The 20,746-nt window shown below is 33.9% G+C and overlaps 1 protein-coding gene across 1 annotated transcript; it reads right to left on the bottom strand.

The window, feature by feature from the left end:
- Nucleotides 1-7,392: 7,392 nt before the first annotated feature.
- Nucleotides 7,393-15,674, bottom strand: LOC143595550 (uncharacterized). Its single transcript, XM_077074536.1, has 18 exons — nt 15,406-15,674; nt 15,196-15,346; nt 15,057-15,125; nt 13,579-13,751; nt 13,344-13,481; nt 13,125-13,250; nt 12,943-13,041; nt 12,212-12,332; nt 12,055-12,118; nt 10,952-11,006; nt 8,872-8,996; nt 8,700-8,773; nt 8,477-8,526; nt 8,284-8,370; nt 8,048-8,098; nt 7,874-7,957; nt 7,697-7,747; nt 7,393-7,528 (listed from the first exon to the last, which is right to left on the bottom strand). Exons 1-18 carry the CDS (start codon nt 15,580-15,582, stop codon nt 7,445-7,447), a joined length of 1,779 nt encoding a protein of 592 aa, XP_076930651.1. The 5' UTR covers nt 15,583-15,674; the 3' UTR covers nt 7,393-7,444.
- Between the last annotated feature and the right edge of the window lie 5,072 nt (nt 15,675-20,746).

Genomic DNA, 20,746 nt, shown 5'->3' with positions numbered 1-20,746 from the left:
GTAGGTGCAGTGGAGGCACCGTAGGGGTTCCAAGGCTACTTGGGAGTCCGAGGACGAGATGATGAAACGCTACCCGCAATTGTTCCTGTCGCGTCAGGATTCGGGGACGAATCCCTTTGTAAGGGGGTGGACTTGTAACGCCCGTTAATTTCGATTCAAGGAATTAAAGCCATGTAGAGTATATACATCTTTCGGGATTTATCCGTCTTTCCCCGGGGGGCCTTCACGTCATTCCTGTAAGTAAACTCTATTAACTTTTCACTCAAGTTTTCTCGCTTTTCATTAATGAGGGACTAAAGTGTAACTTGTGTTTTATATCATAAAACAAAACCCTAGCCTCCCTCTTCCTTGGCCGATCGGAGTAGAGAGCAGACAACAGGGGCTCGTTTTTTCTTTTTTGCAGCCAATTCCAAGTGCCAAACTTCAATTCAAGGTTAACCCTACATCCCTACTAGTCTTTTGCACCCTAATTCGTCTTTATATCTCGAGTATTGATCGTAAAATCGCATGTTTTAGGCTTACCGGGTGGGTGTCCATTCAAGCACTTTTGGGGCTGTTTTGGTTAATGGTTTTGCCCCATAATCTTCCTAGGTATGTCTTGTATATCATACTTTAGTATCAAGAATTTTGGCATTCGTTAGATTGGTCAATTGTTGATGAAGTGAAAACTAGAATTCGGTTGGCTAGTTTGTGAATTGTGGTGTCTAGCGCGTTGTTTGAGGGAATTAACAACCAATTCGAATTTTGTAGCCTTGGTATAATTTGTTGGCTGTAAGAAACTGATTTTTAAAGGTATTAGGGCTGAATTGGTTGCCGGTTACTCAAACGGGTCGGTACAACGCATATTCGCGTTTATTAAATAGTTGGTGCGTTGTGCTTGCGAGTTACCGACCCATCCAACTCGTGTAGTTTCGTGTGGGACAGTAGGCTGTGAATTTATCAAATTGGGTCTACACGGGGCTAAGTTCGATGTTAAGTGCCTAAACAACTCTTAAACGCGCGTATTAGTCTCACCTAGTGTTTCCGGGGGGTAAATTCGGAATTCTTTGTTCTCGGGAGTAACTATGGGTCGTTTAGGTAAATATAAGGCCCCGGGGGCTGTTTTAATCTAACTTGGTGAGGTCGAGGCTCTACGTAACTTGAACCATATTAGAACGCCTCGTAGGATAAACGAGTCCCTTCGGTGTCGTTAGTAACTATTGTATATAATCTGACAGGCGCGTGAGTTGTGGAATTTCTTAGGAGCCCTCTAGCTCGTGGTGACTTGGTGCCTCGTTTCAGGTGAGTTCATGATGCCCCTTTTCACTCTTTTCAAGTTTTGGGCTAGCATACACACCAAACTGTTTTTACTTGATGAACCACTTAAATGATTTTGCATAGACTCATTTGTGCTATGGTATGTTTTGTGATGATATTTAAGTATGTATACACATGTGATACCTTATGGCCCATAGGCTTACTTGTAATATGGTATATCTTGAAATAGTATATACGTATGTTAATACATGTGTTACTTTATGGCCAATGATTGGCGATGTTAATTAGTCGTTATCGACTAAGGATGTTGCGTATGCCTACTTTGTGTTTGCATACGGTGGATGGAATGTTATGTGTTTGGGTTGTACGTGTGCTCGATCCTGATGTTATTACTTGGATGTTATGCATAAGGATATAATTATGTAAGTATGACTACTTATCGTTTATTATGGCCTAACTGTTCATATCCCGTTTATATTTAAACTCTTGGAATGATTTATATAAATGTTAATTATTAAAAACTTGAACTCACTCAGCTCAAGCTGACTTTGTGTGTATGTTAGTGTGAGTTTCTGGTTAGGAGGAGGAGGCTTACCACTTGGACGTGCTCGAGTACTTGGACGGTTGAAGGAATATCTAGTCGGGGATTTTATAATGAACACTGTTTCTTTTAATTATTACTAGACATATTTAAAATTTGATTTTGGGCATAATTCCCAGGTTTTGGGAACTTGTTTTAGTACTTCGAATTGGGTTTCGAAGTAAAGTGAATTGTTTTGAGTTTAAAATTTTTGCAAAGTTTTGTCATGATTACCAACTGTGGGATTCCCGGTATTCGGGGACTTACAAATAGGATATGCATATATAAAAAAAACGTTTAAAAAGGGGGGTGTGAGAAAATCACCTCAAAATTGAAGATAAACTTGTAATAAAAGCCGAAAACACAATAACGAAACCAAAGCAACTGAACTTCAATAACTATAATAAAAACAAAAACGAAATCTAACTAACTGGATTGAAGAATTAAATAATTGGGTTTTAGGTGTCAAGCATCATTTTAATATATTTAATTAGCACTTAAAGATGATGTGTTATGTTTTATTATTTTAAAGCGGTTTGGATTTTAATATTGTTTTTAAGCTTTAACGATGTTTTAACGTAAATCACGATTTTTAATATTATAAGTTTTACAATGTACGGATTTGAAAGGTGATCATGTTCTCGAAGAATATTTATGCTAACGAATTAAAGTTAACAAATTACGAAGCTATCGAATTAAAGTTAATGAAAAGAAATTATAGTATAATAATATTTAAATGCTATTTTAACTATAAATAAATTTATTAATGATATGAGGAACTATTATTTACGAAGCACGAATTTATCTCGTTTACAATAGTTTACGGAAGTAACGTTTACCGAATTAAAGTTTAACGTATTAGAGTTTACGAATTAAAAGCTTGATGAATTAATTTAAAGTAACGGAATTTTAACATTTTAAATTAGTTAAATATTATTTTTAACTAACACTTGAATATTAATTTAACACCATTATGAGGATAATAATATTTTCAACTTACATATTTTAATGGTTTAATATTATTTCTGAAACAATTATTTTAGTGTATAATAAAGTTAACGGAATGATATTTAATAATATAATAATAATCGGGTTTTCACGAAACTTTAACGAAAATAATAGTCGGTTTGTAGATGAAAAATGGTAATATGATTTATAATTAATTTTATTTAACTTAAAATAATTTTATTTGATTTATTATGATTGTTAAATAATTTATTTTATTTTTAAATAACAAAGAAAATGGTTAAGCAAAAATTCCAAAATAATGCGTTAACACGGTTTCGAACCTGGGTCTGATATTTATCAAACAATAGACTTAACTAGTTGAACCACAGGAAGTTAAAATATAAATATAAACATCAAAGTTCATCTTCTTTCCTAAATAAGCGCTAGATTATGGGAAGATTATATTAATGTAATAAAGTTATATTGCTTGGATATTTACATATTTAACCCATATAGTTTGGAAGTTGTTTTAACAGTATACTTTAATCTTTGGAGTTTCGTTAATTAAATAAGTAAAAAAAAGAACAAACGATAACTATCATTTATCGGAAATATTATATTTTTGATAAACAATAAATCAAATACATCGAAACAACACCACGGGTTGGTTTAACGAATGCAAATCCAAATACGAATTGAAATTGACGAACGTCACATAAAATACTTGAAACAATTTAAGATATATATATATATATATATATATAACAAAACAAAACCGAAAATTCGAAATGGGTCTGGTTTTCGGGTTTGAAAAGTGACGAATGTTACAACTGAACAACTATATCTCTTATCAATTGGACAATCATAGAGAATTGATTCGTTAATTAAGATTAATAAGCAATTACTAAACATACTAATTTGATTATGCTGATTCTCATAACCTAATTCGATTAATTGGCACAATTAAGCATGGTCTACCTAATTACCAGTTTTTGAATATAAGATTTCAAGCTAATCAATGATCAAAGGTTCAATGAAGATAAACATAATCCTAAATGTTGATGAACACAAGCAATTGATTGATGATAAACCCTAGTCCCAGACAAAAATATGTTTAATTAATCAAAAGTAACATCAAATACAACACATCTTGTTTATACAAATACAACAAAATACAAGGAAATAAATAATTCATTTAACTAATAATCTAATGGTCAAAATAAAAATAGCGTCTTCAAATCTTCAATCAACCAATAATTGAACCTTAATATTGCATAAAATATAGTTTGTCAACACGAATGTTGGTGAGCAATTCCATGATTTTTATATATATAATATGATGTAAAATCCACAACTCTTATATGAAACCCTAAAGAATAACAGCAATTGCGGTATATAAATCATAAAATAAACGAGGCTCCTGTCTAATAGGTAAAACTACCAAATTACAAGGAGGGGCATATGATCATACTTATTGAGAATGAGTCCAACCAACGAAAGCAATAAACATTTAGCAATTAATCATATGAGACATATAACACACGGTCGAGCAATTATTCTAAGCAACATATAACTTGATTTTGTGGTTTAAGAATCCAAGTCTTAAATCATTTTTGTTTAAATAAATATGCAAGCTACCCTCAAAGTATAAGGCGAAAACGGGAATAAAATTACTCACTTAGAATAAGTAGCTTTGATGAAGAAATACTTAGAATAAAAACTTCAAGAAAGCTAGTCCAACAGTTTAACATGCGCACCCTAGATTGAAAGATCTGAGTTAATATTGAGTCTTGAAGATAGAATATAAATGATAAAATAGTTCATAAAAACAATGCTTGGGGTTTTCGGGATTTTAAGTTATATTTTACAAAATGCGTTTAATAAAGTATGCATAAACTAAAATGAGTTTTACATGAAACCGGGTATTTTATGTTTAGTTTTACTCAACATTTGTAAAGTTTTACATGGGAGAGTTGGTTTATGCTAGCGTTCACGATCTCGCTAATGTAAGCATCAAGATCCAATATTTAAAAATTTGTTTGGTTTAATCGGTTCGGGACTTGATAAAGCACCAAATCCTAATCCAACTTATCAAACTATTTAAATATATGAATCACTTCAATAAAATCAGTAACTTAAACAAGTTTGAGAATTTTTATTAATTAAAGTCTCAAACTCGGTTTAGCGAGTGTAAGTTAGCCCGGCCTTAGTATAATACCAAGTTTAGTTCCAATATACCATAATCTTAGAAATATAAATAATTTAAAGTGAAACATAAGTTAAAAAGGTTAGGAAATATTTTTGGTGGTTTGAACGGTGACTAGCTCATTAAGGCGAGTAGTTCGACTTTTACATGATTTTACCCGAAACTTGGTTTAAGCCAAGATTTGTTCCAACACTTCCAAAATCTTAAGTAAATATAAAGTAAAACATAACTAAAAAGATGGATTGAACTTTTGGTAGTTTGAAAATTGACTAGCTTGTTAAAACAAGTGTTCGGTTTTACTCTGTTTTTACCCGAAACTTGGTTTCCAGCCAAGATTTGTTCTCCACTTCCATATCAACCATATAATAACTAAAATATAAAGGAAAACTTAGATCTAAAGTATTGATGCAGCATGGTTGCTTAAAAGTTAATTAAAGTGCTTAAACGAGTGTTCGGTTTGGTTCGGTCCTTGACTCGGTATGAAACCAAGGATGATACCATATGTCCAACATCATAGAACTAAAATATAAAGGAAAACTTAGATCGAGAATGTTTCATGCAATATGGTTGCTTAAAAGTTAATTAAAGCATTTAAACGAGTGTTTGGTTTTGGTTCAGTCCTTGACTCGGTATAAGACTGAGGATGGTTACCACATGTAAAAATCGTAGAACTAAAATAAAGTAAAATTTTCCAGATCTAAACTCAAACAAGAAAGTTAAGTGAGTAAACTTCTTGAAAAATGACCCAAACGGGCTTAAACTGCACAAATATGTGTTTGAATGCCCACAAGCGTTAAATAAAGATGAAAATGGTTTTATCAACATATAATAACTTAGAACAACTGAAAATATCAAAAACATATACCCAAAACGGATTGAAATGCAAGATTTGGTTCCGTTGACTATTAAAATCAAACTTAAGCAAAACTAGCTAGAACAAATTGCAAGTTCAAACAATTTGTTAGGAAGGGGGGAAGATGAGCAGGGGAAATGGCTAAGATGGAGGGGCAATGTGTGGGGAAAGATTAAGGTTTGTAAGAATTGGGTAAAAGCTTTGTCAGGTGGATAATACAGTACACTTTGATGCTTTATTTAAAAAAGAGTTTTAAATTAAATAAATTAAGACCATGGATAAAAACGTTTTCGAAGGGTTTCTAAAATAATTATGGGTTGAGTCTTTGTTGGTTTGGATGGTTACAACATGAGTTCGGGTCTTAAACGAGCTTAAACGAACAAAAACGTTAAAAAACTGATTTGCTAAAATGAACTGTGGGCAGCGGGCATCGGGCCGAAGCCAGCCCTACTCGCCAAGTGAGGTGGGGTTCTCGGCCAAAGTTTTTTTTGGCAATTTTAGTTATTGTAGTTCATTTTAGGTCGTTTTGAGCACAAAATAAGCATTTTAAACACCGTTAATGACTTTGGAATGAAACAACTAGTATAAAACATGATTACAATATTAAATTCATTAATTTATTAATATTCAAATATCTGAAAACAAAACGGGTCGGGTTTACAATACGAGAACAAATACAAATCGAATCGAAATGACAAATGTCATAAGTATTCAATTCTAGGTCAACGTTATCCGGGTTTAATTGAAAGCCTACACCACCATATTTTCCTCATCTATAATAAAAAAAATAAAAAAAACTGGTTCGAGATTCGACTCGGTACCGCTTCCTACCCAACCCAACTTGCGGGTACGAATCGGGTTTCGGTTTCTCGAGAAAAACATACCTGGACCGGACCTGACCCGGCCCGAAACCCGATATACTCGGACCCGACCCGTTCTTGACTTTTGTTGACCATACCCAGAACCGGTACCTGAAAATACCCAATCTGTGCACCTCTACCTCACTAGGTCAACGCTATCCGCGTCATTTTGGCTCAGATTGGGCCATTGAACTGTTGAAAATCATTCTCATTTAGGCTACTTTGATTATAACAATGGTACAGGCAAAGGTATTTTGGGTCCAAACCCTAACACTTCTACCAATAAACGCATTTATGGGCCAAACTGGCACCAACCTATACCATCCCTTTACAATTTTGGACCGGAGGTATATAAACCGGTTTGAGGGTCGAAAAACCTGAAATTTGATATAAGTTATAATTGAGTTCAGCAATCGAAATTTGATTCCAATACTCAATTCAATTCATTCCGGTATTCGAAATCCATTCGTTGAACACCTTTGACGCACATATATTCCCCTGGTTGTCTGTAAAAATAATAACCTTCTAGAAACCTTGGGTTAGAAAGAAGAGCAACAAATTATATTGCAAAAAAAAGAGATAAATATCTGAGTAGACCTACAACATTTCGTTTTCAGTGTTTTATTATTTCTCAATAATAATATGAATATCCTCACTGATGTGTTTGTTAAGAATATGATTCAAAAAACAAAATTCAAAATTTCAGTCTCCTTCAAATGTATGTTGTTGCATTTCGTCACTCACTCCTTTGGCCTTTTACTCATTGTTTTCCGTTTGTTTGAATCCAAATATCTCTTTCTCAACCGGATATTATGAGGTGTAACCTGTTAGTTAATATCAATCAACAGATTCAGTTTCAAAAGCATGGCTAATTAACGTCAAACCCACAAATACGAGCACTATCTTGACCCGTTTAAAGCAAAGTATAAACGAAATCAACATGTTTATTAAACGAGTCAAAACAGCCACCTTTATATTAAAATTTAACTGACCTCAATTAGCTCATCAGATGCCACATAGCCAATAGCTTCCTCAAGTGTCATCTGCATAAAATTGTATACAACGAAAATAACGGTTTACATTCAGGTCCTCTTTTGAGACTTTAATAACTGAAACAAATATAATGAATTAATAATCAAGATTTAGTAAAATAAGTGAATGAGACGAACTCTGCGAGGCGGTGACAGCTTCACATTCTCGTCATTTCCGGCAGATCTTATGTTTGTAAGTGCCTTGTTTCGTACCGGGTTAACCTGGCACAAATTCTCATCTTATTAATTTTATAAATAAAAGTAAAAAAACCCATCAAACTTGAGTAAAAATAAAATAGATATCATCCGTACATCAAGATCCGTGTCTCGTGAGTGTTCACCTACAATCATGCCATCATATGTCTGCATAATCAAAAACAAAGTTAGATTATTATTATTATTATTATTATTATTATTATTATTATTATTATTATTATTATTATTATTATTATTATTGTAATAATATACTTTTTGCAATCATAGTATACTTCATCACCCCAACGATTTATGTAAAGTTATAACAAAAATTTTGGAGAAAAAATAATCACCTCTACGCCAGGAGTGACAAAAAGTGTTCCACGTGGTTCCAAACTCATTAAAGCGTAAGATGTGATCGTTCCGCGAGCACATGACACCTGTCCAATAACCATGTATAACCAACCGCAGGTTAAATATTTTTTAAAAAGTTCATGTTCTATTTAACGGAGTTTGAAGAATGAGCAACGGCAACAGGGATATTACCAACACTCCTTTTCTGACGTTTCCAAGTGGGCCCCGATATTTTTCATAAGCTGTAAAAACATTTTTCACAAAATAAAATAATATTTCAATATTTAGAAATCATACTTCAATATACATGTAACATTTCAAACAAGGATTATCTAACCATAAGTAATTCCCAAAAACAAAGCCAACTTTCGCGTTTAGATAAAACATAAAAACATTTTTATTAAGAAAATGTTACCCATGAATGCACGGTGCATGAATCCAGTGCCACGAGTGTCACTGCTGAACACACTTCTGTAGCCAACCAGTCCCCTGAAGTGTCACACGGAGGATTAAATTTAATATAATTTAAAAAAAACGAAATGAAATATCATATACAAAATATGTGAATTAAAAAATTAATAACGGACCTTGAAGGACACGTTAATGTCATTCTAGTCCTGCCAAAGTTTCCTGGGACGGGCCCCATGTCAGTAACTTCAGCTCGTCTGTGAGAAAGCGCCTCCATAACCAATCCAACATGTTCTTCATTCACCTAAAATCAATAAATTATACTATAATTAGAAGTGTAACCGACGCAGTTTCGGAAGCGATCAATGGCTCGAGACACTCATGATAATCAAAGACGATAAAGCGAATCAAAAGTTCAAGAACAATGTTCTTTTAATATAAAACTTAATATCAAAAATTAATTGATAATAAACACTAGACCTTAATTTATAACTATGACTTATAACAATAATAGGAAACTAAATAAGATAAATTAGGAAGTTCAAAATTTAAATAAAAAAGATGCTTCTGCATCATACTCCCCATCTTTGAAAAAAACTCGTCCCCGAGTTTTGCCTACGGACCAAAGCCACCAGGATCAAAAGGAATATATCAACCCGATTCTTATTCAATATCATCATGACTCGCCCAAATATTTCAACTTCTCGAGACGACTCGCTCGGTTTTGACTTGCACCACCTGGGTCAAAGGGAGCATCGAATCGCGTTCAATTTCCTAATATTTCATTGCGATCAATTGGTTGTGTTCAATTTCCTAATATTTCATGCGATCTGGATAATATTTCTTTGCTTGCATAGTTAATAATTGGCCCCATTATATGTTGTGCATTTTTAAGATACATTTGATTGTTGTCCGTAAAACCTACATGCAAATCTTCATAAATGACATCTTTAACCATATAAAAATTAGCATTTGGCAAAAATCCCTTCCACTGGTTTTTTTCTTCTTCGATAATATCCACGCCACCTATAACATTAGGAAAGTCAACCTTGTTTAAAGAAATAATATTCCTTTCTTTTTTAATAGGCAATATTTTTTTCTCAATTATCACGTAAAATGCCAAATTCTCCTTAAATGATGGAATTTCCAAACAACTATGGTTATTCCCATCAACATCCGACAACAGCCACCAGAGGTCGACCAACACCTCTTCCAGAATTATGAACACTAGAAATCAATTCATCAGCATATTCCATGTTCACAATGCCTACACTTATCCTTGCATAATCGGCCATGTCTTCAGTCAAAGACTTCCGGTTAAATTGCACTGTTTCATTGTAACCACATGTACGAGACGACCACCAAAAATCATCCTCGTATTTATCGAAATTCGAGGCATCATAACTGTTATAAGGCATCAAAAATTCATCAGACATACCTTGAGAGGTTATTGAAGATTTATGATTGTTGTTCTCTCTTTTTTCTTCTTCCCGGTAGTTATCAAACGCGGGTTGCGAATCATAGCTAAAATCATCACCGGAAGGATCCGCAAATAAAGACAGGGTTGTCTTCCGACACACTTTCTGGATAGATTAGTTCTAAGAACCATAGTGGGTGATGGTAAAACGGATGCTCCTCTCCGTCGTCACCTTCGTCCCCGACGACGGTGCTCGACTAGGTTTCCGTCTTGCACATCTCATGTTGTAACTCGAGATCGCGGACTCGTTTTCAGAGCCGTTCAATCTCTTCAAGACCACGGGCTCGTTCTCGTAGTCGTTTGATCTTAATAAGATCCCGTGAGGCGGAACAGACTCCACTATTGCCTCGGTCGGCGACTCTGTGAGTAGGATGTCGATCTTCTCCATGAGCACATGAATAAAAAACACTTCTTTCGTTGCCTTTGTCGGTGACTCTATGATCAAGAAAGTATTCACCCCCACGTCAAGCCATTTGAGAACCAAAAGCTCTGACACCAATTGATGCAGTTTTGGAAGCGATCAATGGCTCAAGAGACTCGTGATTAATCAAAGACGATAAATCGAACCATAGGTTCAAAGAACAATGCTTTTAATCAATAAACTTAATCAAAAACTATCTAAACAATAAACCCTATTTATACTAAACGAAAAAGAGATAAACTTGGAAACTAGATAAACACAAAATAATAAAAGATAAACTAACAAAATAAAATATTCTAATTAAATATAAATGCTCCTGCATGAGTAACATTAAATCTAACAAGTAAATTTGCTTTCTCACCTCAATAGTTACTTCCTCAATCGGCTCTAGCTTCAAACCATTGTCAACTTTGTACCTGATACAAAATCAAAACATGCCAATGCATTAAATAATTTTGTCCAAACATTTTAATTAAAGGTGTGCAAAGTTGGCAGGTGGGGAAATATGTTAAAACGCTTTCAGGTTAAAAGTCATCATTTTTATTAGTAAGAGTAAAATTTTGAAATGCTGTGGGTCGGGTCGGGTCGGGTTGACCCACATACACCTTTTAATCAATTGTAAACCCCAAACGCAAATACGCAATCGTCATTCCAGTGTTCTTAAACTTATACAGTTCATGATTTTAAAGCAAGTATTATTAAACTTATAATTCATTAGGAACGTAATCATGATATATCTTTTGCATATGCCATGCAGTTAATGATTGTAATATTAGTGTCCTTAAGCTTCTAGTTTATTATTAAGAACTTAATTATGTAAGTAGATAAATATATTAAGCATAATGCTCTAACATGTGTTTATAATGTTTTCCTGTATGTCATGAAGATTATGATAGTCCTTAAGCTTCTATCCAAATGGTTCATATAGGATCTGGGAAAGCAGGTCGTTGATGACGTTGGATAAACACAGACCAATCAACTCATTCATAAATAAATGGGGCTAAATTTCCACCTCTATAAAATATAGGTGGTACAATAGACATGTAATCATTTTCCTATAACCAACAAATACTATGCGTATTAATTTCTTTAAAAAAAATGATTATTGAAGTCGTTCAAGATCAAAATTATGTTTTTTTTCTAATGGCTTTTGTAAAACTCAGACTAAACGACAAGGCCCATTAATAATACAAGATGTAATTAACTGACTAGCAAAGTTAAGACTAATGTCCACATGATTATTTGTAAACTATAACAAATAATAGTTGATAAACCATGTATAAACTATAACTTCCATCAGTAACATTAAATTAAATATTAATAACTTACTAAAGAAGCATATTTGCTGCCAACTGTCAAACATTCAAGCAGTAACAACTCTCTCAAGTCCTCCCTCATTATCTTTAAGTTCTGTTTAATATGTAAGGTAAAAAAGCAATGAAAATGGGGTTTAAAAAAACTTACATGACTTTTGGCGGTGAGACCGAAAGCTCGAAACTTTCACGCCTCATATTCTCAAGCAAGATACCTGGTAAAGTCAACACACAAATTAAAAAAAAAGTCAGTATACACAATATCTCATATTAAAGCATGCGGTTAGCTTAAAGGCGAATCATATCACCTAATTGAAGTTCTCCTCTTCCTTGAACCTCATATGATTCTGCCAAACCCGGAATTACATTTATTGCTAAATTTGTTTCTGCTTCAGCCAATAGGCGATCACCAATCTTTCCTCCCGTTAACTACAAATATATAAAGACCATAACATATCACTAGCTCAGGTGTCAATCGTGTCGGGTTGCGAGTTGGCGGGTTAAACTGTTCAACTCGAAACGAGCCCTATTTTTATTTGTGTCAAAAAGATCAACCCTAACAGCCTAACCCACACACAAAATCATGTAAAAAGAACACAAACCCGTTTAAACCATTTATGTAAACGTGTCAAAACGAGTTGGCGGGTAATAATCAAATAGTAAACGTATTAAATAGGTTGGTGGGTCGTGAAAAAAAATGGGTTAAGCGGGTCATAAACGAATTAGTGGGTCATGCTGTTTAACAAAAAAACCGGGTTGATGGATCGACCTGTTTAACTAAATGGGTAAACAGGCCAACCCGAACACGACTTGCTTTACAGAAAATAAAAAATGGTTGGCAGGTTGGTGGTAATATATATAATCAAGTCATAAACACATTAATCGGGTTGGCGGGTTGTAAAATAAAGGGTTAAACGGGTTAGTGGGTCAACTTGTTTTAACTAAACAGGTTGGTGAGTTGGCCTGGTTAACTAAACGGGTTATACAGGTCAACCCGAACACTTACACGAGCCTTTTTTTAAAGGGTTGTGTAGCTTACTTGAGTACCATCAAGACCAGCCAATGGAGAGTCATTCACACCAAAAGTCATTGAAATGGTTGGAGGGTCCAGCTCAACAGTTGGCAAGGGGGTCATGACCTGTGAAATAGTTATCAATATATCAATAATCTCAGTATTACTTTTTATCTTATTTTATTTTTTGGGAAGGGGGGGGGGGTTACCTCTACATTTGCTACTGTGTGACCAATAGACGGACTCTTCAAGCCCGCAATTGAAACAATATCACCAGCACCCGCGCAATCAACATCAAACGAGACCATCCCTCTGTTTTTCCTTATCTTCACAATCTAAACAATAAACCAAAATTAAACAATTAAAAAAACGCTACACTTGCCAATTTATTTTATAACTTTAAAAAACAAGTATATACAATCACATACTTTCCCCTCTTCAACTTTCACAACCCCGTTATCAGAATCACGTAACCCGTGAACACGATCATTTATCCTAACTACACCAGATGTAATTCGCCCAGTCAATATTCTCCCCACATAATCATCTTTTGCCATCATAGAAACCTGAAAAAGATAACCAAGATTACATTCCTCAATAATATGAAAAATCCATCATAATAATTTTGGATAACAGTTACCATTGTAATATAAATTAACTAACCAGCATTCTGAATGGTTCATCAAGACTAGCTTTTGGTGGAGAAACATATTTCACAATTGCATCGAGCAATTGTGACATGTTTTTAGCATCAGCTGGTGGATTCTTGGTGAATGTTGATGAAGTCCAACCTTCTTTAGCAGAAGCATAAAGAACCGGGAAGTCGAGTTGCTCCTCTGAAATGTTAATTTCATAAATGTATTTTCAGATGATATGAAAAATCAAGATATGATAACATATAATATTAACCTGGTTATTAATCATTTGGTCAAATGAGTAAATAAAGAAAAAAAGAAGCATGAAAACGACCCAGACGTTCAGTGAATACTTCGTAAGCCATTCCAAAGGAAGTTCGTCTATGTTCGATTATTTAATAAATGAACGAAAATATGTGTTCATTCAGTTAAATGAGCGAGGGTGAACACATGTCTCGTTCGTTACATTATGTTTGTTCGTTTACAATCATTTATGTTTGTTAGTTTACATTTGTTTGGGTTCATTTGTTTACGTTGGTTAATATATTCATTTAAATATTTTTGGCCCGTTGTACCTTAGTCTAGTTTTAATAATTTTTTGCCCAACACATGGTTCTTCACATCACTTTTAACTGGTTTTAGCTCAGTTATGTTCACCCCTTTACATTCATGAACCGTTCGTTTGTACCATTAATAAACGAACATAAATGAACATGAACGTGCGCATTTGCTTAATAAACAAACACGAAATCCCGTTAATTTAAGTGAATGAAAAAATGTGTACACTTAGGTGGTGTTTGGGATTGCTTATTTAATCTCCTTATGACTTATAACTTATAAGGTGTTTGAAAAGTTAAGGGTAGTGAGTGGATAAGTCATAAGTTACAACTTTGTAACTTATAACTTATGACTTATATAAGTTATAAGGAGGTTAAATAAGAAATCCCAAACACCCCCTTAGTTAAGTGAACGAGCATGAGCACACGTCTCATTTGTTCTTTATGTTGGTCCACTTAAATTCATTTATTTTTGTTTGTTTACATTCATTTATGTTCGTTAGTTTACATCTGTTTTAGTTCATTCGTTTACAATGGTTCATGACTCATTAAAACTCATTATGTTCGTTTATCTTCAATTGTTCATGACTTCATGTTGTTTAACTGTTAACAAACAAACATTAGCGTGCTCATTTTCTTAACGAATACAAAATCCCGTTCGTTTAATTTGTTTTCTCAATTAAAGTTAAACGAAAAAAAAAACACCAACATGCTCTGTTCGGCTCTGTACACTTCATTTACAAGCCTAAAAATGCTAAGCTAAAAGCGGATCTATGTCACAAGTGGCCAAATGTGTAACTTAAATGCATAAAAGCTCCAAAATCATTTTATATAATCATATTTGATGCACTTAGAGTCTAAAAAGAACTTTTTTAAGGGCCATTTTTGGCACTGATTAACCAATATAAAGGAAAACAATGAATATAACTTATTTCCAATATCTACACACCTGAAGCACCAAGATTTGCAAAAAGATCAAACACCAAACTTTCAACTTCATCGCACCTCTCGATACTGACTGCATAAATAAAATAATTGGTAATGTTTGAAGCAATAAGAATGAAGTAAATATAACTGGTGATTAGCACCTGAAGGTCTATCTACTTTGTTTAAAAGTAAAATAGGACGAAGGCCGTATCTTAAGGCTTTTGCTAAAACAAATTTAGTTTGTGCAAGGGGGCCTTCACCAGCATCCACCACTAATATTGCTCCCTCAACCATGCCAACAACGCGCTCAACCTGATGAATTAGTTTAGTATTAGTATTGAAGAATGAAAGAGTAAGGAAGGTTTACCTACCTCACCACCAAAATCTGCGTGTCCGGGTGTATCAACCATGTTGAGCTCGTTTTCTTTCCATGAAATAGATGTGATCTTTGAAGCAATGGTGATCCCACGCTCCTTCTCAAGCTGATTATAATCAAGAGCACGCTCATGCGGGATGTCGGCGCCGCACTGCCGAAGAAGCCGATCCATCAGAGTCGTCTTCCCATGGTCCACGTGAGCAATCACCGCCACGTTCCGGAGCCGGCTTGGATCCACCGACCCGCCGGTTTCAGCCCTAGCAGTGGCGGTGGCGGTGGCCGACAAGAAGCACCGTCCGTATGAAGAACTGGTGCTGATGGGTTTCCTCAAGAGTGCACGAACCAAAGGTCCCACCATTTTGGGTTTAACGATCTATCTATCTGTTGCTCAGAATTGAATTGAATGGGTTTTGTGGTCGTCTGTCTGCGATTCGATTGATTGGGATTTTAGGGGTTTTAGGGGTTGGCTCGGATCCAACATAATAAGAAGAGTTTTATTTTTTTTTTAGAATTACCCGGATGCCTCGCTCTGTCTTAACCGGACTACGCTGACTTCAGAGTTTGCCTTGGACGTTTTTCTGGGAAACCATACCGCCTCCTGCCACTTGACAGCCGTTGTGCCATCACAAGAGCAGAACTCTCTGGCATAACACACGGTGGGACGAAAACCCGGGTGGGCTCAGACAACCTTTGAACAAGAACTAGCTCAAATCCTTCATTGCCAATATCCACCCAAATATGACACAAGTGGGATTCGAACTTGAGTCTCCACTGAAGAACCCAAGCCTCTTACCATTAGGCCACAAGTGGAGGATATAAGACGAGTTTTATTATTATTTATATTATTAAATATAAATATAAATAAATATATATATATATATATATATAATGTAATATATATAAACGAAAACCCTATAATCCTACGTGTCACGATGTGGTCGCTCCCTCCTTTTATGGAAGTCACTAGGTTGCTTGCTTTTTAAATGGATGACTCTCATTGATTTAACCCAAATTCATTGGTATGAGTCTTACCAAAACCAGATAGCTCCGGGTTATAACATCTCTTTAAATTAAAAATTAATCTTACCAATTATTTGATATGAAAATCCTATAAAATAGGGATATAATAAAAATTAATATCCAATTTAAAAAGAAAAAGATACTATTTATAATTAATAAACAATTTTATAGTAAAAAACATAAGCGGGTCATGGGTCACTAAATCCAGATAGCTTTTAAACGGGTTATAACATATAATTTATGGAAGTCACCAGATTGCTTGCTTTTTAAATGAAGACCTCTCATTGATTTAACTCAAATTCATGGGTATGGGTCTTACCAAAACCAGATAGCTCCGGATTATAACATCTCTTTAAATTAAAAATTAATCTTACCAATTATTTGATATGAAAATTCTATAAAATAGGGATATACTAAAAATTAATATCTAATTTAAAAAGAAAAAGATACTATTTATAATTAATAAACAATTTTATAGTAAAAAACATAAGCGGGTCATGGGTCACCAAATCCAGATAGCTTTTAAACGGGTTATAACATATAATTTATTAACTTTCTTACAACAAAGAAAATTACGCCCTGCTTGCGGTGCGCACATATAATGTATATATGTGTGAACCTTTGGGTGGGCAAAAGTAAAATTGCACTAATTTTGACGTTATTTTACTAATCACGTGAAAATAACGTTAAAAGTGGCGGAAGGTTAATCAGGCATCAAGTGGTGGCGTTGATAGCCGAAAGACAAGGGCACATGCACCAATCAGCCGGTGTCCCGATGATTGAGTGTTATGTGTCTTATGTCCAAGGCTTGATTCAAAACTAGTATCGAGCCGGGGGTCTCACTGGAAGCAGCCTCTCTATCCCTATGGGATAGAGGTAAGGCTGTCTACATCTTACCCTCCTCAGACCCTACCATAGCATTGCTATTGGTGGGATATACTGAGGACGATGATGATGATGATGATGATTACAACAAAGAAAATTAAAATCCAAAAAATAAATATTAAAAAACGAAAAATGTAAAACAACTATTCTCTCAAGCCATCAAATTGCTTTATTTGTAAATGAAGCATTCTCACGCATTTGACCCGAATTCACGGGTAAATGTCTCACCAAACCCCAATAGCTCTTAAACGTGTTATAATATCTCAATATATTAAAAATTAATCTCGTCAAATACTTGATATGAAAATCTTATAAAATAGGTATATACTAAAAATTAATATCCTATTTTATTTAAAAAAAAGATATTATTTATAATTAAGAAATAATTTTATAATAAAGAAAATAAATGGGTAATAGGTATCACCAAACCCATATAGCTTTTAAACCGAATTATAACATATCATCTATTTGTAAAACCATTCATCATCGAACCTCAATTATATTAATTATTAACTTTCTTACAATAAATAAAATTAAAATCCAAATATACATATATAAATATTAAAAACGAATAATGTAATACAACCCCCGTAATACGGGGGATAAAATCTAGTGTGTGTGTGTGTATTGTTTCTTTACTAATCTAATCTAACTTTCTATATAACTGTTTACCATAAAATCCTACGTGTCACTCTCACATTGCTCCCCTACCCCATAGAGCCACCAGATTGTTTGATTTATGAATAGAAGCCTCTCATTGATTTAGCTTTATAAAATTTTAGCATTTTTGTATACACGCGGGTGGGAGAGCTGTTATTGATGAGCTCGAGAAGAATCTTGATTTATTGCCTACGCATGTCGAGGCGTCATGAATGACATTGAATAGATTTGGGAACACGTCATCGAGTTCGATTTGGTATGAGCTGGCTTATATTGAAGGGAAGGAGAGGGTTAGAAAGGGGCATAGGGTTTTGCAAATTGCGTTCGGGAGTGGGTTTAAGTGTAACAGTGCGGTTTGGAAGGCGTTAAGGGATGTAAAACCGCGTGTTAAGAGTCCTTGGTCGGATTGTATTGTTAAGTATCTGGTTGAGCTGGTTATTTTGGGTTTATTGTTTAGGCGTTATTGTTTCGTGAACATTGTGGTATGTGTTTTGATCATTGAAGTTGATTCTGCTTTTGGTTTTGTGTGTTGGTTTCTTATTTAAAATTTTTTGTGACACTAACATTAACTTATTTATTATTCAAACATGTCCAACTGGTTGGTAAGTAGCAATCAAGTTCTAAGATGTAATTGAGTTGGTGCCTTGGTGGGTTGCCAATTTGAATTGATAAAATTAAATATGATTCTTATATTTATTCGTGTTAAAAGCATCTACCCTAATTTGAACACACATAAAAGGTGTTGGTACTTGAAAACCATTCGTTACTATTCATATAAGTGAGCCAAATGTGTTCACATGTTATGCATGCCCCGTCCCTCTGTGTATATCTACCTCTTTTAGAAAAAAAAATTAGTGGAACAGTTGTGTGCATGTATATTATGCATCGTTCGTGTATATATATATATATAAATAGAAAAGGGTTCAAATAAAAATAAGGAGTTTTCTAACAATGGTAAGAACCAATAGATTTTGACATATGGCTTTATAACCTATGGTGAAAGAGTAATTCTAGAAACTATGTCGGTTATAAAGGTGAAAGAGTAATTATAGGAAACTACGTCGGTTTTTGATAAATTTAAATGTCAACCATTGATCCAATGGCTAGTCGGATTCTCTTAACCCGGATATCAAATAACCCGTTCAAATCATCGTTTATTCTCCAAACCCTAACAAAAAGTCCTTGAATCGACTCTGCTCACAATTCTGAAAACCCTAACTCTAATCTCGCTAATCGACAGCAGTCACAGCACCAATCCATACCCTGTCTCATTCGCCTACTTGAATGATAGATAAAAGAAACTGTGAGATCGTGATCAATAGGGGTCGGCGATCCCCTTGCAGCTTCGAGCATAAAGGATCGAAATTAGTAGATCGAGGTTTGATTCTATCATACTATCTTGGTTTCTAAGGCCCCGGCAAGTGATTTTTCAACGATTTGATAGTGACATTCGAGAGATAAGGTTTTGTATGTTTCTTGATTGTGAATTGGGGGTTATGGTACACGGTTTTTGTGTAAAAAACTGTAATTTATATTTTAAAATTATTCGATGTAACTTTTGAGTCATGGGTTTAATTGCATGTTATGGATCGGGTGTTAATTCTATGAATTGGTAAGTAGGATGGGGTTACATGGATGAACTATGCTAAGAATTTATGAATCAACATCTATATCGACGACTTTTGATTCTATCAAAGAAAAAGATTAAGAATGTGTTGTTTCAAACAAGCTTATGTGATGTAAAAGTCAATGTATTTAATATATTCTTTATAAAATTGAATCATTATTGAAATGCTTATATATTTATTTAATAGGAATAGACCAGGTTAAGACGGGTTATGGTGATTCAATGGTGCAGCAGCTAGACGGGCCAATCTTATAAATCAAAGTAATTTCGAGTATAAAATCCCATATGATAGTTTAATCATGTTTCAAATATTCGGATGTCAAAGATTGGAGAGGTGCAAATCAAGACTTCAAAGGTATTTACAACCTAGGTGAGTGACTCTACTTGTCTTTTGCTATTATTGCTAAATAGTTTGTTAGTTCAACTACTATTATATACAACAATTTTATAATAAAGAAAATAAACGGGTAATGGGTATCACCAAACCCAGATAGCTTTTAAACCGGGTTATAACATATCATTTATTTTGAAACCATTTTATTATCAAACCTCAAGTATATTAATTATTAACTTTCTTACAATAAATAAAATTAAAATCCAAATATATATATATAAATATTAAAAACGAATAACGTATAACAAACCCCGTAATACGGGGGGGGGGGGGGGGATAAAATCTAGTATATAAATGAAACTTTTAAAATTTATCTGGTTGTTCCTTATTTTTTTTTTCTCAAACCACCAGATTGCTTTATTTGTGAATGGAGGTTTCTCATGCATTTTACCCGAATTTACTGGTATGGGTCTCACCAAACCCAGATAACCCTTAAACGAGTTATAACATCTCATTAACTTAAAAATTAATTTCACCAAATATTTGATGTGAAAATCCTATGAAATAGAGATATATCAAAAATTAATATATGATTTTTTAAGATATTATTTATAATTAAGAAACAATTTTATAGTAAAAAAAATAAGCGGGTTTTGTGTCTTACCAAACCCAGATAACTTTTAAACCGGGTTATAACATCTCATTTATTTGTGAAACCATTTTATCATCAAAACCTAAATATATAAATATTATATTTATAATAAATAAATATAAACGAAATTAAAATATATAAATAGTATAAAGGAATAA

The sequence above is a fragment of the Bidens hawaiensis genome, unplaced genomic scaffold (assembly GCF_021521415.1).
Source record: "Bidens hawaiensis isolate Kalapana, Puna unplaced genomic scaffold, B.hawaiensis_p1.1 tig00045322_1, whole genome shotgun sequence".
Classification (NCBI taxonomy): Eukaryota; Viridiplantae; Streptophyta; class Magnoliopsida; order Asterales; family Asteraceae; genus Bidens; species Bidens hawaiensis.
Note: the sequence above shows the minus strand (reverse complement) of the source record. Positions and strands in the feature narration are given on the sequence as shown.

What these genes read in the sequence shown, in the direction of transcription:
- LOC143595550 (XM_077074536.1), bottom strand. Translation starts at nt 15,582, where the DNA reads ATGGATCGGCTTCTTCGGCAGTGCGGCGCCGACATCCCGCATGAGCGT. An exon ending in ACATTAACGTGTCCTTCAAG is followed by an intron (nt 8,774 to 8,871) that starts GTCCGTTATTAA and finishes GTGACACTTCAG; the next exon opens with GGGACTGGTTGGCTACAGAA. An exon ending in AGCTGTCACCGCCTCGCAGA is followed by an intron (nt 7,748 to 7,873) that starts GTTCGTCTCATT and finishes AATTTTATGCAG; the next exon opens with ATGACACTTGAGGAAGCTAT.